The sequence below is a fragment of the Dipteris shenzhenensis genome, chromosome 19, assembly GCF_047967505.1.
Source record: "Dipteris shenzhenensis isolate YYH24624 ecotype China chromosome 19, Dip_SZ_1.0, whole genome shotgun sequence".
In the NCBI taxonomy this organism is placed as follows: Eukaryota; Viridiplantae; Streptophyta; class Polypodiopsida; order Gleicheniales; family Dipteridaceae; genus Dipteris; species Dipteris shenzhenensis.
Genome location: NC_141614.1, coordinates 9,556,662 through 9,571,451, shown reverse-complemented (window position 1 = coordinate 9,571,451; position 14,790 = coordinate 9,556,662). Strand labels below are relative to the sequence as shown.

Sequence of the window (14,790 nt, the reverse complement as noted above, 5' to 3'; positions counted from 1 at the left end):
GCAGTGACGCTCTAACTTTCTAAGGCCATTCGCTATGCAGATGCTATCTTGAGTGTTGCATCCATTTTCATGAAAACAATTCCCTAGGTTACCCTTCGTGCTTTTGTGCATCAATTTGACATATCGAGAATCATAACAAAGCTATTTTTTATCTTAGCAAGTGCCTCTTGTACTTGCATCAAACTATTTCGAAGTCAATAATTTCAATGTACAGTAATTCCTTGGTGTTATTCTTGATGTGCAATTGATATGTTTTGAAGTTCATAGTGTGATTTTCCAAAACCAACCAAACCAATCTGGTGGTAGGAACATCAAGCAACATACCACCCACCTGTTTCAGGTGTAATATTCGTTGTGTGGTTGGAGAAGAAATAAACAACAACTTGCCACCGAGCTGGTTCAAGTCAAACACCACTCCTAAATCATTATTTGTTGGAATAGAAATAAATAAATATTATTGAGGTGGTGATGTTCTTCATGTGTAATTGATTTGTCTTATATTTAGTAGTACTTGTGACATAAGTGCACACAAAATTCAACTTTACTAGGAGAATTATTATCTTTTGCTTAAGTATTATCTCTTTCTCAATGGCAACTTCATGAATGAAGATCAAGGGAATGATGGTATACATACAATGGAAAGGTCCATATGCATGCCTTATATGTATCTAACTTATATGCATGCAAAAGGATTGTGGTTAATAGTAGCTTGAAATATGACATACTTAGTAGAATCTTACGTGGCTTTCTTTTTAGTTTAATATTGCAGCAACTTATCTATTGTAATAATGGAGTTCAAATATAGTGGAAGACAATAGGTGCATCCCTTATATTAAATGCATGCAAAAGGATGGTGGTCAATGGTAGCCTAGAATATTTGTGGCTTTCTTTTCGTATAATATTGTAGCAACTTATAAATTGTAATATAGGAGTCCACTTGATAGCAAGAGCTTGAAAAGGAGTCCCTTTATGAAGAGACACATTATGCCAAACTAGTTCATTGTGGAATTATCCAACAAATGATAATCATAATTTGACTTTTATGTTTCCTGATGTGCACTCCGTTTGTAATAGCATATTTGTCTTTGAAAAATGGAGACTAAATGAAATTGTAATATAGGAGTCCACTTGATAGCAAGAGCTTGAAAAGGAGTCCCTTTATGAAGAGACACATTATGCCAAACTAGTTCATTGTGGAATTATCCAACAAATGATAATCATAATTTGACTTTTATGTTTCCTGATGTGCACTCCATTTGTAATAGCATATTTGTCTTTGAAAAATGGAGACTAAATGAAATTGTAATATAGGAGTCCACTTGATAGCAAGAGCTTGAAAAGGAGTCCCTTTATGAAGAGACACATTATGCCAAACTAGTTCATTGTGGAATTATCCAACAAATGATAATCATAATTTGACTTTTATGTTTCCTGATGTGCACTCCATTTGTAATAGCATATTTGTCTTTGAAAAATGGAGACTAAATGAAATTGTAATATAGGAGTCCACTTGATAGCAAGAGCTTGAAAAGGAGTCCCTTTATGAAGAGACACATTATGCCAAACTAGTTCATTGTGGAATTATCCAACAAATGATAATCATAATTTGACTTTTATGTTTCCTGATGTGCACTCCATTTGTAATAGCATATTTGTCTTTGAAAAATGGAGACTAAATGTCATATTCAGGACGAGAAGTAAAATAAATATGCATTTTGTGACTTGCATTTATCGGCACTTCGTTTGATGATTGATTGGACATTCAAATATGCAATCCTACTCGACCAAGAAGAATGTATTTTTGTAAAATTCCGACATGAAGCACTCGTTGGAGCCATAAGCCTTAGGTAATTCTAGAGTAGTTAGCATGGGATACCATAGGTTGCATGAAAGCACGATGGCAATCAGGCTGTGGAGTAACTTACGACTGCTATTCGAGTCAAGCAATAGCATGGGCGCAGCATGCTGGTGAAGCTATAGCCAAGACGCCAATATACAGTGAATTCGTCAAGGCGATGCTTTGAAGGCAGCTTGGAAGCATGCACTAGGCGTTCATTGTAGGCTACAGGTTTTCCGGAAGATGCAGGAGTCGTCTCGATATTTCGAGGCAAAAGTTCTTATAACTAGGGCATTTCTACACGACTACATAGCTGCAGGATTTTTACACGTTTATGCAGCAGACATTGTTTATGGAACAAGTAGTCCTGGTTCTGCTTTCGATAATGGATGCACAGTAGACAATAGCCTCCATGTCGGCAAGGTAAGTTAGAAAGGATTGAAAAAAGATTGAAATCTGGCAAGCAAAGGCAGTTGGACCGGCAACAGGGATACACGTTTTCATGAAAGGGTTGACGCCGTCGTTTTTAAAAAGCTTTCTAGAGGCTAGAAGTGTATTCTACAGACAGCCGGAATACAAGTCAAGGATTACTTCATTAACAAAGGGAATTTAGGAAGTGGAAAGTGTAGTGTCTGCATGGAAATTCTAGCCAGCAATTCTAGAAAGAAGACCCAAGATTTGAGGATGGAACATGGATCATGGCCGAAGTTAGCACAAAGAGGAAGATACTAGACAATAAATTATTAAGGAGCTGTGGGAAGTCCAACAAGTACGAGCCGTGGGTTGCAAGCCGAAATGAAAAAAGGTATACCGTATTCACCTGTTGTTTTGTAACCTTTTGTAATTTGTTGGCTCCACAGTCCACCTTTTTGAGAAGTCGGAGAGTGGATTTCTTGGGAAGTTCACTAAGATTAAAAATGTCTACTCGAGGACTCTTATTTCCTACCAACACTAATTCTTAATTAAAGACAAAATATGTCCTAATCTATCCCATTCAGCACCTTGTGAAAGCATAGAAATTTTGCAAATTATGCACCTCCCGACCTTAGAACTTTGCAAATTATATACCTCCATTCTCGTTGTGGCTTGTCAATCGCTTGATGTTGACTACTTTATTTTATGTATGGTTATTAATGTGGGCTTGGTAGTAATTATAATAATTAGTGGGATGATTAGTGGAGTGCATCATTGTAAATACCATGGGTATAAATTATAAATACCTTGGTATAAGGATAGAGTGGTTTGGGAGTGAAATATTATTTAGATTGTATTTGGGAAATAGAAATGAGTCATATATTTAGAGTGGGCCAAAAGCCTACATGGACTCAATAATGTACTAAAATAATAGAGAGAGTACATGGTAAGCATGTGGAGGGCATGTGGAAGAGTGTGGAGGAGTGTGGGATCAAGAGGAATCCTTCTAGAATTCCTAGGTGGAATATGGAGGATGTTGACATGTGGAAAGAGAGAGGAACCTCTTGGGCTCCATGTGGGGGGAACTCTTGACTTTTCCACTTTAGAGGATAAAGAAGCATCTTTTGATGGGACACTTGTACAAATGTGCCTAAAAGGACAATTGATGGTGACCCGTACCCTTATGTCACATGGGGGTGAAAGAATCTATTGGCAAGAAATGTAAATGGTAAAGGAGAGTGAGAATTGCACTATAAAAGAAGCCCCTCCCCTCCCTCTCAAGCATCTCATTTTCTCATTGTAGCCTCGCCGTTGCCTTGTATCTAGCTCGTTCTATGCCTCTCCTTCCCCTTAAGCCTTAGCCCCTCTCTTCTTTGTAGTTCTCTTCCATTGGGGAGCTTTCTTAGCTTCTAGAACCAAGATCTTCTCTTCTTTTTCCATTTTCTCATATTTTTCCCTCTTCACTCGGGAGCTCTGTTTGTGCTCATGTATGGCTTGTTTTGGGATCTGTTCTGAAAGAATTGTCTACCCTTTAGGGCGACCTCATTCCAATATGTAATGTGGAAGCAACCCCTTCAGTAAGAGAAATCATTGCCTCTCTCTATCAGTGTAGCAGAAAAACTTATATCTGTCTGATCAGAGCAGACTTTGTATATGGGACAGTTTTGGCATGTTTTGCTAAAATGGTCATAACTCTTTGCTCGCTTCTCCGTTTCCTACGAAACCTATATGAAAATGTTCATTTTTTTCAAGCTCTATTCATAGCGGCCTCAAATTTTCATGAGGGAAACTAAAAACCATTTGCAAGATAGCTATAATGCTCTAGCAATTACAAAATAAGAGACTTATGATGGTTTCCACTGATGCAATTTTTTACTTGTTTTAGTCAAGTTGTTGAAAAAATTTGCAACGCGTTGTGAGAATGTGTTCTCAACAATGTAATAGTGTATTGATACTCCTTAACAAACTTCACAAGATAAGGTGCAAATTAAGTTTGATAAGACATTTGTAATACCTTATGCAAATGCATTCTAAATGATGCAATAGTGTATTGACAATCAACAAACTTCATTAATAAATTTTTATCTTGCAAGACATGCTAGTTAAAAGGAAACTTTCCAACGTCTTGTAGAAGAAGATTCAAGGTGTATAGACCACAAGGGGCCCAAGTGATCACTTTGTATTTGTATGTGATTAGAGCACCTATAGATTTGTTATTCAATTCATTGTCAATAACGATGGAAATTATATTGTGACATCCACCCACTATTGTAACAGTATGTTTGTATATCTTCACAATTTAATCTAAAGTCTTAGCTTTCGAGGATGTATCATTTTTTCCCAAAAAAATTAGCCCCTTTGTACATATGCACATCACATTCTTTGAAAAATCATCCATCCTTGAATGGCAATGTTACATCCTTATGTATGTGTAGATCTCTTCTGAAGGTACATCCATCAATAGCAATGCTATATTTTTATGCACACACATAGTCAAAAATTGTCCTCGTGAGGTATTTTTCAAAGTGCTTTTTATCTTATCTAAATATCAATTCTCATCTTATTGTACTTAGTATACCAAATTGTCATCCATAAAAAAGGATTTCTAATTACATTAAATGGAAAACTACAAGCAATGAAGTCCTTCATCGGAGCTTGTAGTGTTGTTCAAGCATGAGTTGTTTTCAAATCCTAAACATAAATATGTTGACGTGGTTTTTTATGTTGCCTACCTCTTGTGCCTCTATCTGACATCTTTGCAATATTGTCTGTATAATTTCATCCCCTTTTTCAGCCCATGTCTTCTTTCAAGAATACTAGGACTCATGAAAGGAGGTGTCACATTATCTAGCTTGACAACATCTTTAGCATCAGAATCATGATCTTTACATTGTCCATATTGATAGTAGGCATATACAATCTTCTTCTAGTTGCCTCAATGACAAGGGCACCATCTTAAAAAACAATAGCATGCAAGAAGAAACGTATCAAATGTATTAAATATCACTTATTCTAGGACATATTTAATAAAATATATGCACACAGTCAAAGCTTTGATGAACTCAAAACATCAAAGAAAAGCTAAGAAAAAAGACACACTTTCATCCCCCCCCTCCCATGGGCCTTCTCCTCTCTCACTCCCTTATTCTCTCTCTCATCTACCTTACTTTTCTCATTACTCCTCCCTCCCGCCCCCTCCCCCCCTTCTCTCTCTCTCTCTCTCTCTCTCTCTCTCTCTATCCCCCCCCTCTGCACTTCTTTCTCTCTCTTCTCCCCCCTACCTTATTGACTATGCATCATGAGGGCACCACAAGGAAATGACAACTTATCCCTTTCTCTTCCCTCATCCCTCTCTCCACTCTCCCCCTCCCCCTAGCTTTCTCCCCCCCCCTCCTCCATGATTGCACTAGTGATGGTGATCGTGCTGATGCCCCTTTAAACCATCCCCCTTTGTTTACTCCCCACTCAGACTTCCCCCTTTGATTATAGATGGCGGATCCCTAGCATGCCCCCTTTCCTTGCCCCCCTTTGAATTCTCCCCTTTCATTCCCTTCCCCCAAAAATCCCCCCTTGATTTTCGCTGGTGGCGATTCCCTCACACATCTCCCCCTCCAACTTCCCCCCCCTTTCATCGTGATGGTGCCACCTCACCTACACCCTTCATGCATGCCTGCCCTCCTCGGCCATTGTACCTACCCCAATGACCCCCCGTCACCCCTCCCCTCCCACCATTAATCCCTAACTTAACCCAACCCAATAATCATCTTTAAGATAACTAACTATAACTTGTTAATGTAACCATAGTTAGACAAATTTAGCCTTAGTTAATTTATTCATAATCAAGAGAAAGACAAATGCCCAAAAAAAGGGTGTTTTGGAAATTTTATTCAAACTCAATCCCAAGTTTTAAAGGATATGTTTTGGATGTTTGGGAACCAAATTGAAACTCATCAAAACCCAAATGTCACCCACTCAAAAGAAAATTTGTGGGATTTTTCTATTCTATTAACAATTATTTTTTTACATCATTTGTTTGCCTAATCAATGTGCTAGTTTCATCTAGTATTTTGCACATAACTCATTATAACTTAGTCCAAATGAATCATAATTGAGTGCAACCTTCTCTAGTCTCTTTAATCCATTAAGTGTCAAATATTTGAAGTCATGAAGATTTATGATTAGAATTGAAATTTATCGCTAAGTTTTCCACAAGTGCACAAAGCGCTCTAGCCACAAAATGTCTCACTCAATTTTCCACAAGTGCACAAAATGATCTAACCAAATTAGCTAACTAGGAGTAGTAGCCCTAGTTACATAAAACCACCACCTAGGAGAAAATATAAACACAAATAGGAGAATCAAGTCACAAGATTTATGAAAAACTCTATATCTTAACAAATATCTCATCTTTACTTACTTAAAGAATTATTACCATAGTTACTACAACCAATTCAGGGGTATTTAATTCATAATTCCAAAACTCTCATAAGACAAAGATCTAACTAGATTAGAGAATATAAAAACTAGCAATGGAGTCCATATGGGATCTAATTCAAAAGGATTACCACCAATACATAGCCATCTATACCAATGATCCAATGTGATAGTTGAGAAAATCACTGAAGAACTTGACAATGAACATGATCCACTTTCATACATGCTAGAAATCTTAGGAAAGGGTGACCCCAAGGAATTTATTGCTTTGTTTGGGTGAAGATGGTTACTAGATACATCAATCCAAGAGGAATAAACATATTCTCAAAACTCCAATACAAAAACAATTGATTGTCACCTTAACCTAGATGTGGAGACTTAGTATTCATAGCCCATCCTCCAAAGTTACTTTTTTGATACAATTTACATCATATGATGGAATAATGATGAGTCTAAATTAAATCATATCATCGACAAATCCTTATAGTCATGAAGATTTATACAAAAAGAGAGAAGAATTAACATTATGGATTATTGTTTCAAGAACCTACAAAATAGTGTCATGAAAATGACTAATAAGACAGCAATTAAGAAATTCAAGAGAAATTGAAACATTATAGCTGTCAAACAATGATGGCTAGAATGTTTGATTAAAGAAATAACTACTACTAAACAATGTATATAGTGCTACAATGACTATTGAAGAAGTAATTGAAAGAGAATTTGAAACATTATAGCTATCAAACAATGATGGCTACAATGTTTGATTAAAGAAATAACTACTACTAAACAATGTATATAGCGCTACGATGATTATTGAAGTAATTGAAAGAGATTAGGTATTGATAGAAGCAAAATTGGAAAAGGAAATTTCCAAAGACACAATTGAAACAAGTGGATCCAATTCAACCTCCAACACATGCATGACAACACCTAAGAGACCTCCAGACTAAATGTGATACCTATAAATGAAAATATGTCATAGAGGAAGTCTACTGGTTTTGAAGTAGGCTTGAACCAAGAACTTCCACTATGTTATTATTCTAGTTTTATATTTCAACTTCATGTTTGCATTTTGATAACCAATGCACATTCTTTCCCAACACCTTGTTTTCAATCCTCCCCTTGGATTAGTAGGCTTCATTTGACTTGATAGCCATTTCTCTAGCAACGACTGCCACCATGAGGCCTTCAAATGATGTGAGAATCTCTAGAGTATGCACTGTACAAACTTACAATCTTTGTATCAAAGCCAATTTTAGCTAGTCTACCCTTCAAGACCTTCAAATTTTCCAAATGGTCCATCACATCGTCTCCATCTTGCATTCTCAAGTTTACCAATTGCATCTTGAGATGAAGGTGGCTTTCGTAGATGTATCACTTGGGCAATTGTATTCCTCTATGAAATGTTCAATCAAGTTGGCATTCATCTTATTATGGGCATCCTTCTTCGCTCTTAGTGCATCATGTGCTTGTACATACAACTTGGCCACCACTGATGTCATCACAGCATCACATCGATGACAGATGCACTTGGGCGTGCAAAACCCAGGAACAATATTGTATGCACGTTGTCGATCTCATTGGCCACCCCAATTTATTGAGTTCTACATTTTGAGCAATGCACCATGTGGAGGGAGTCTTGCCCTTGCACTACTATGCTCTTGTATGTTACGGCTTGTCTTGATTAAATAATACCTTCATAGAGGCAAGATTCTAAGGTTCAAAAGACCCGATAAGAGCTTGGATTTCCTCTTGTGGTGTATTGTGAAAGTAAGGGCTCATTCTATCTTTAGCCTATGGCAAGGTGGGTTTCTCTACCAAGAAGTAATACCTTATGTCCCCCACAAATGGATCTAATCCTCACACGTCAAAGTGGGAATAAACCCACACAAAACAAATGAAGAACCTTGAATTCCAATTGGGATAGGATCTTCTCTTACAAAGAGAGAAAATAAGCTCTTCACCAAGAATCAAATCAATGAGCAGGGGTTTTAACAACCCTTCCTTTCACAAGGTACCATAAGTGCAAAACCAAGCTTTGGAACTCACATGAAAATTTGGGAATAAACCCATTCAAAAGAAATTAAGAGCCCTGAATTACAATTGGCATAGGATCTTCTCTTACCAAAAGTAAAGAGGGGGGAGTGGACCTAGCAAGAGAGAGACTCAAGTAATGCCATTATGGCCTACTTCTTGCTAGACCATGATGCATATTGACAACACGAATGTGTATCCAAAATTGAATATGCTTGGCTATACGTCCCTAAGTTACAATACAAAAACCAATAAATTGTGGGTTTGTGGCACTATTGTCCTTGAGGTGTGATAGCTTATCGTCTATTGTCTTAGTGAGGTATTTTAAAATCCTCATCAGTCTATGGTATCCTTAAGAGGATCACTTTGAAGCTTACAGATATTATGTCTAGTCTTCATGGCTGTGCTAACTAGTATGGCATACAACATCCTAAACTGTTTAATCATTGTGTCAATGTATCCAATATCCATGGGATCCTTAAGAAGGACCACTTTGAAGCTAATGAATGTTGTGTCTAGTATGCTGACTAGTATGGCATTCAATTTCCATAGGATCCTTAAAAGGATTGCTCTAAAGCTTGCAGATATTGTGTCTGGTTCATGGTTGTGTTGACTAGTATGGCATCCAACATCTTGAATTGTTTAATCCTTGAGTCAATGTATGTTGTTTGGCTCAAAAATTCACCATCCTCATTTTGCTACACTTCAATATTTAGCATGTGATGTAATAACCGCAAAGCATGCATTTCACACTGTTTACATAAATTGGCCCTAGCCATGATCAACTTGTTGCTCTTCTCTATGATAACATATAGTGCCATAATAAGGAACGCCTCTCCGCTTTCCATCACATACAATTCAGACCTTGAGGATATCTTTTTTCACCTTCATCTTCTCCCCCGTATCCCAAAGTGAAAGGAAGTTTCAGGATTAGTAAGAAATTTGTAGAGATCCATATAAACTAACGTGGATATGCCCTAATTTTTGGCCAATCAAGTGTCTTGATTTTCACTGAAAAGTAGTATCTTCAATTCAAAACAACTAAGTACCATCATTACATCAGAGGTGGGAGAGCTATCTCCATCCCAAACTCCACCAAAACGCATTACATCAGAGGTGGGAGAGCTATCTCCATACCAATACTCCACAAAAACCCCAAAATGCAATTACATCAGAGGTGGAGAGTTAAATCTCAATCTGTAACCTCTCAATGCCTGCTCATGAGGTAGGAGATAGAGGTCGATCCCAAACATCACTACACATTGTCAACTAAAAGCTAATAAAAGGGCTGCTGGACTCACAGGAAGACCTCAAAAACTTGCATTGTAGGATACTTTCTTTCCTCCCAAATGACGTGCCAGAAACAATTTGAGGGAGCAAACTGGGACTTGCTTTCCTCCATCATGTAAAACATCATGTCGCCCCAAAGTGTCTCCCTCTCAAAACATCCTTCTCTAATCCAATGATTGATGGGAGTGGCAGTGTCCAATGCTTCAATATATGGACCACCTTTTGGACACTAGCATGTTGCATGGATTGGAAATTCCTAGCAGCCGCAGCATGATCGCTCAAGCATATGCTGATGATTCTTTCTTTACCCCGAAAAATACTCAGAGCGATCTCTCCCTGATTATGCAGGCTCTTTCCACATATGGCTTGGCTACTGGTTTTCATGTGAATTTTCAAAAATCCAATCTCTTGCCGTTGCATGCTAAAGAGTGGCATAGTCTTTTGTGGCCTGGGAAAATTGTTCCACCTTCTCAATTGATTCGACATCTTGGCTATCCTTTAGGTTGGGGGCTCACTCGTTCTCAACAAACTGATTGGGTGCTCACAAAGCTGTGGAAAAAACTTGAATATTGGAAGCTTGCAACTTGGCCATTACATGTTCATTTGCGAATAACGCAATCCATTTTGATAGCATACATACAATTCGATCTGCCCGTCATTATGTTTACTAAGGCAGATCTGGCTTCCTTTATGTCTGCTATCATGGAGATTTTCTGGCATTCAAAAAATGGCAAGAAAAGTCTCAGATTACTCTCTATGCATCGCCTCTATTCTCCAAAGATGCACCGGGGTTTGAACATACTCAATATTCAAGTGCATATACTTGCTCATAGGGAAAAAATGATGTTGCAGTTTATGCAAGGGGATCAGCCTTGGGCTTTCATGATCCACTCTCTTTTGTTGCATATTGATACTTCTGCTTTTGGGCATTTGCAACCTACTCAGTGGGATTTTCTACTTAGCTCTATTCAAGGCAAGATCAAAAGCTTCCCCTTTGTCTCTCGTTTGCTTCTTGATTGGAAGCATATTTTATCCCACTTGGAATGGAATGGCAGGGATTCTTTGTTCGAAAATTCTTTGAGAGCTGAGAATATTTATTGGTCCAAAGTATTCCACCCTCCTTTGGCTATACAAGAACCCAGGCGTTCTTATTTTATATCTTTCAAAGGTATTGCTTCTGTGGCGGATTTACTTCAAGATGATGGCACTCTTTTATCTTTTTTTGCGACTGCTAGCAAGTATGGTTTGGAAGCTCATTCTCGTCCTTTATGGCATAAAATTTCAGAAATGCTTCAATCCTTCTTGCCCGTACCTCGTTTGGAACTTCAAGATAGGCTTGAGGATTGGACTCTCCATTCTTCCTCTTCTTCAACCCGTCCTTTGAAGCTGTCACATATCACAGTGCCTTCTCTGTATAAAGTGTTGTTACCTCCGTCTTGGGTTTCTGACAGAGTCAATTTTATTTGGCATATGGATCGCCCATCAAAGTGGTTGAGAAAGCGGCTGCGTCTCCTTTGGCATTATAAAGTCCCTCTTCGGCAACAGGTTTTCCTCTGGCGAGTCCTACTTGGCATTTTTCCATCTGGGCAGTTACTCGCGCATAGACATATTGCCTCGGCTATTTGCCACCGACCCGATGTCTACATTCTGCTGAATCTGTGCCTCACATTTTCTGGCACTGTCCACATACTTGTGATTTCCTCGCTCTCATTCGTCAGGGGCTTCAAGCGAGATTTCCTACTGTTACTTTTGGCAGGTTCTTCTAATTATTTGGTTTTCATCCAACTAGATAGGGTTTTGATTTATTTTTTGTTTGGGTGCGCTACTCGGCACTTTGGACTCTATGGATGAACAGAAATCATAGAGTCTTTGGTGATCCTACTTTTCCATCTTGTGTTTTTCTCAAATGATCTCTGCGGCAATCGTTTTATGATTGCTTTCAGACTCATTTGATTGACCATGATGTATATATGGCTTATACTGAGATTTTCGGTTGAGTAGTAGTTACTCCGCTTTTGGAGTACCTATGAATGTAATTATTTCACAGCAATAAAATATTCTTCTCACCAAAAAAAAGATTGTGTTTGTAGGCATGTACGTGCATGTGTGCGCATGTTCCTGGTACATCCTCATGTGTATCCATATGCATAGGTATCCATGTATAAATGCACACACGTATGCAATCAGATTGACATTACTCAGTGTGCACTCTTAACAGTGCACTGAGTACCTTCATGATGTAAGGGAAGAAACATTGATAATGTACCAGCACAGTGATTTATTGTCGCATGACATCTACAGAAAGAACATATCTCAAGAGTTTATTTTTTACAAAAGATGCCAAAAGAAGAGAGGAGAATATACACTAGCACTTTGACACAAAGAAATCTGCCTTAAATAATATCTCCAACAAAAAAATCAGTGTACTAAAGCATATATGACCGCACAATAAGCACAGGTCACGGTATAGATCTTCAGTTTTCTTGTTTTCTTCCTTCTGTTGACTAGCGTAAGACCAAAATCTTGGAAATGACCTGGCAATTTTAAAAGGAGAATTATGTGGAAAACTAAATTTTCATTCTAAAAAATCAATCAGATGAATTTCTGCTGTTGAAAGTCAGTCAACAGAAGCCTTGGACCTATGAAAGTGAACATTCTTCCATGCAAACTTCCCAGTACTGTCTTTTTTCCATTCCCAAACTCTGGTCTCATTATAAGATTTCACAATTACATGTCCCTGTCTTCCTGTCTGCTGACATAGCCTTGTATATGTTATAAGCCCGATTTTATCACCAAGAATTGAGATTTTCGGGGAGGAAATCTCTGACTGTGCAGATGTGGAAGATGGACGCTCATCAAAGTAGAACTTGTGGAATTCCAGTCCTTCAACCAAGTGACCTGAATAATTCAAGCAGAATATAACTCATAAAGCTTATAGAAAAGTCTAGATTCCACCAAACTAATATGTGCTCTGTTTTCTTCGTAAGGTGACTTAGACCAATACATCTTAATACCCAGATAAAAATAAATATATGGCATGCACACACTAGAGAAACACATCTTAAATATAAGGCACAAACATAGCATATTAGCATTTGAAGGGTTTGCTTGGATACAGAAGATCCTTGAAAATTTCAGGAAAAGTAAGTAAACAGAAGATAATATCACCTTGTGCCTCAGGTTCAAACGCTGTCAGTGCAGGAGCACAAAGTTTCTTATACGTTTCATAATCTCCCATGTCAATAGATTGCAAGAGTTCTTTTGTTGATTGAAGCAAGTCTTTCTGTACGATTTCAGATGGTGAGCATCTAGTCACTCTAATTAGACTGACATATTTGAAATCGATTTTCAGCAGAAATCATCTTTTATGAAATTCAACTTATTGATTGCAATACAGATAGAGCAACAGGGAGATAGGAACATAGAATTAATGGAAAGGAATAAGATCACATTCATGCAGAGCAGAATATTCTACTGTGCAGCCAAAATCATGACTGCAATAAGATAGACAGTATCACAATTTGATTTTGTCTTATGCACATCCTGAGGCTGTATCCTCACTTGGTGATAACCACTCTTTAAGTCTATCCTGCTGAAAATCAAAGCCCCATTTAACTAGTCCAGCACCTCATCGATGCATGGAATTGGGAACTTGTTCTTGATGGTCATTTTGTTTAGTGCACGGTAATCAATGCACATACGAAATGAACCATCTTTATTCTGTAGAAGCAGTACACGGGAGCAAAAAGGAGAAGAACTAGGCTGAATCAGCCCCTTGGACAGCAAGTCTTGCACCTGGGCCATAATTTCTTCTCACTGAGTTGCACTAACTCTATATGGGGGCCTATTTGGTGGCTCACTACCAGGAATGAGTTCTATGCCATGATCTTCTGGTCTCTCAGGAGGTAACTCGCTTGGCAAAGTGTCAAAAACAATCTTTATAGTTTACAAGAAACTGAAATTTATTTTGATCTGCCTCACTCATTTCAGCATGCACTTCAAAATCTCTCTTTTGTAAAAACCATGTACGCTGAAATTGCAGACTTTATTGCTTTTCCAACCGAAATATTTGATACAATGGGGATAGTCTCCCCCCTATTCCCGGCGACCACACGCTGTATTTTACCCCTATGTACAAATTCCAACACTCTCTCAAGAAGAGTTAACTTCACTGCCTTGCGATGGAACCAAGGCATACCCAAAAGCACATCGTGATGTTTTAGTAAGAAGATGAAGAAGTCTTCCTGATCCACATGACTTTGTACATGAAGACGGAGCTTCCCTATCAAGGGAGTAACTGCCACAAGGTTCCCATAGAACATCTGGTCAACATCCAGAGCCCTACCCAACTCCTCCATCTTTATCCCCAGCCTCAGGGCTATAAATCCTGTAATATAAAGTTATTTGTAGCCCCGAGATCAAACAAAATCAGCACTTGCTGGTCTCTGAAGTCTTGTTGACCGAAGCCAACACTCTCTAACCGAAGTCAATGCTTTGGTTCTTTGGTTAACCGTGGTTAACCATCATGGCCGAAGCCAAATCTTCCTAACCAAGGTTAGGTTTACTTAACCGAGGTTAAGTGTCTTTGACCGAAGTCCATACTTTGACCAAATAAATATAACTCTTTGAACATAATTAGATAAATGAAGAGCTCATTAATTATGATCAATAAATGGTCAACTAGAACTTTGACTTTGGAGTATTTACAGCTTGGTGACAGTTTTTCCTTCAAATATTTAGTTTATCTTGATAATCCATTCACTTTCACTTCTTCCTTA

At 38.1% G+C, this 14,790-nt stretch overlaps 1 protein-coding gene across 2 annotated transcripts in view; it reads right to left on the bottom strand.

The window, feature by feature from the left end:
- Positions 1–12,410: 12,410 nt before the first annotated feature.
- Positions 12,411–14,790, bottom strand: part of LOC147890038 (UMP-CMP kinase 3-like) — a 62,343-nt gene continuing 59,963 nt past the window's right edge. Inside the window, exons 10-11 of one of the 2 annotated variants that reach the window (XM_087390456.1) lie at positions 13,181–13,295; positions 12,411–12,910 (exon numbers count right to left, since the gene is read on the bottom strand). In XM_087390456.1, the coding sequence (XP_087246582.1) occupies positions 12,630–12,910; positions 13,181–13,295 (396 nt within the window). In that variant the 3' untranslated portion in view covers positions 12,411–12,629. The remainder of the gene's footprint in view (positions 12,911–13,180; positions 13,296–14,790) is intronic. The other variant, XM_087390457.1, reaches the window with a different exon arrangement.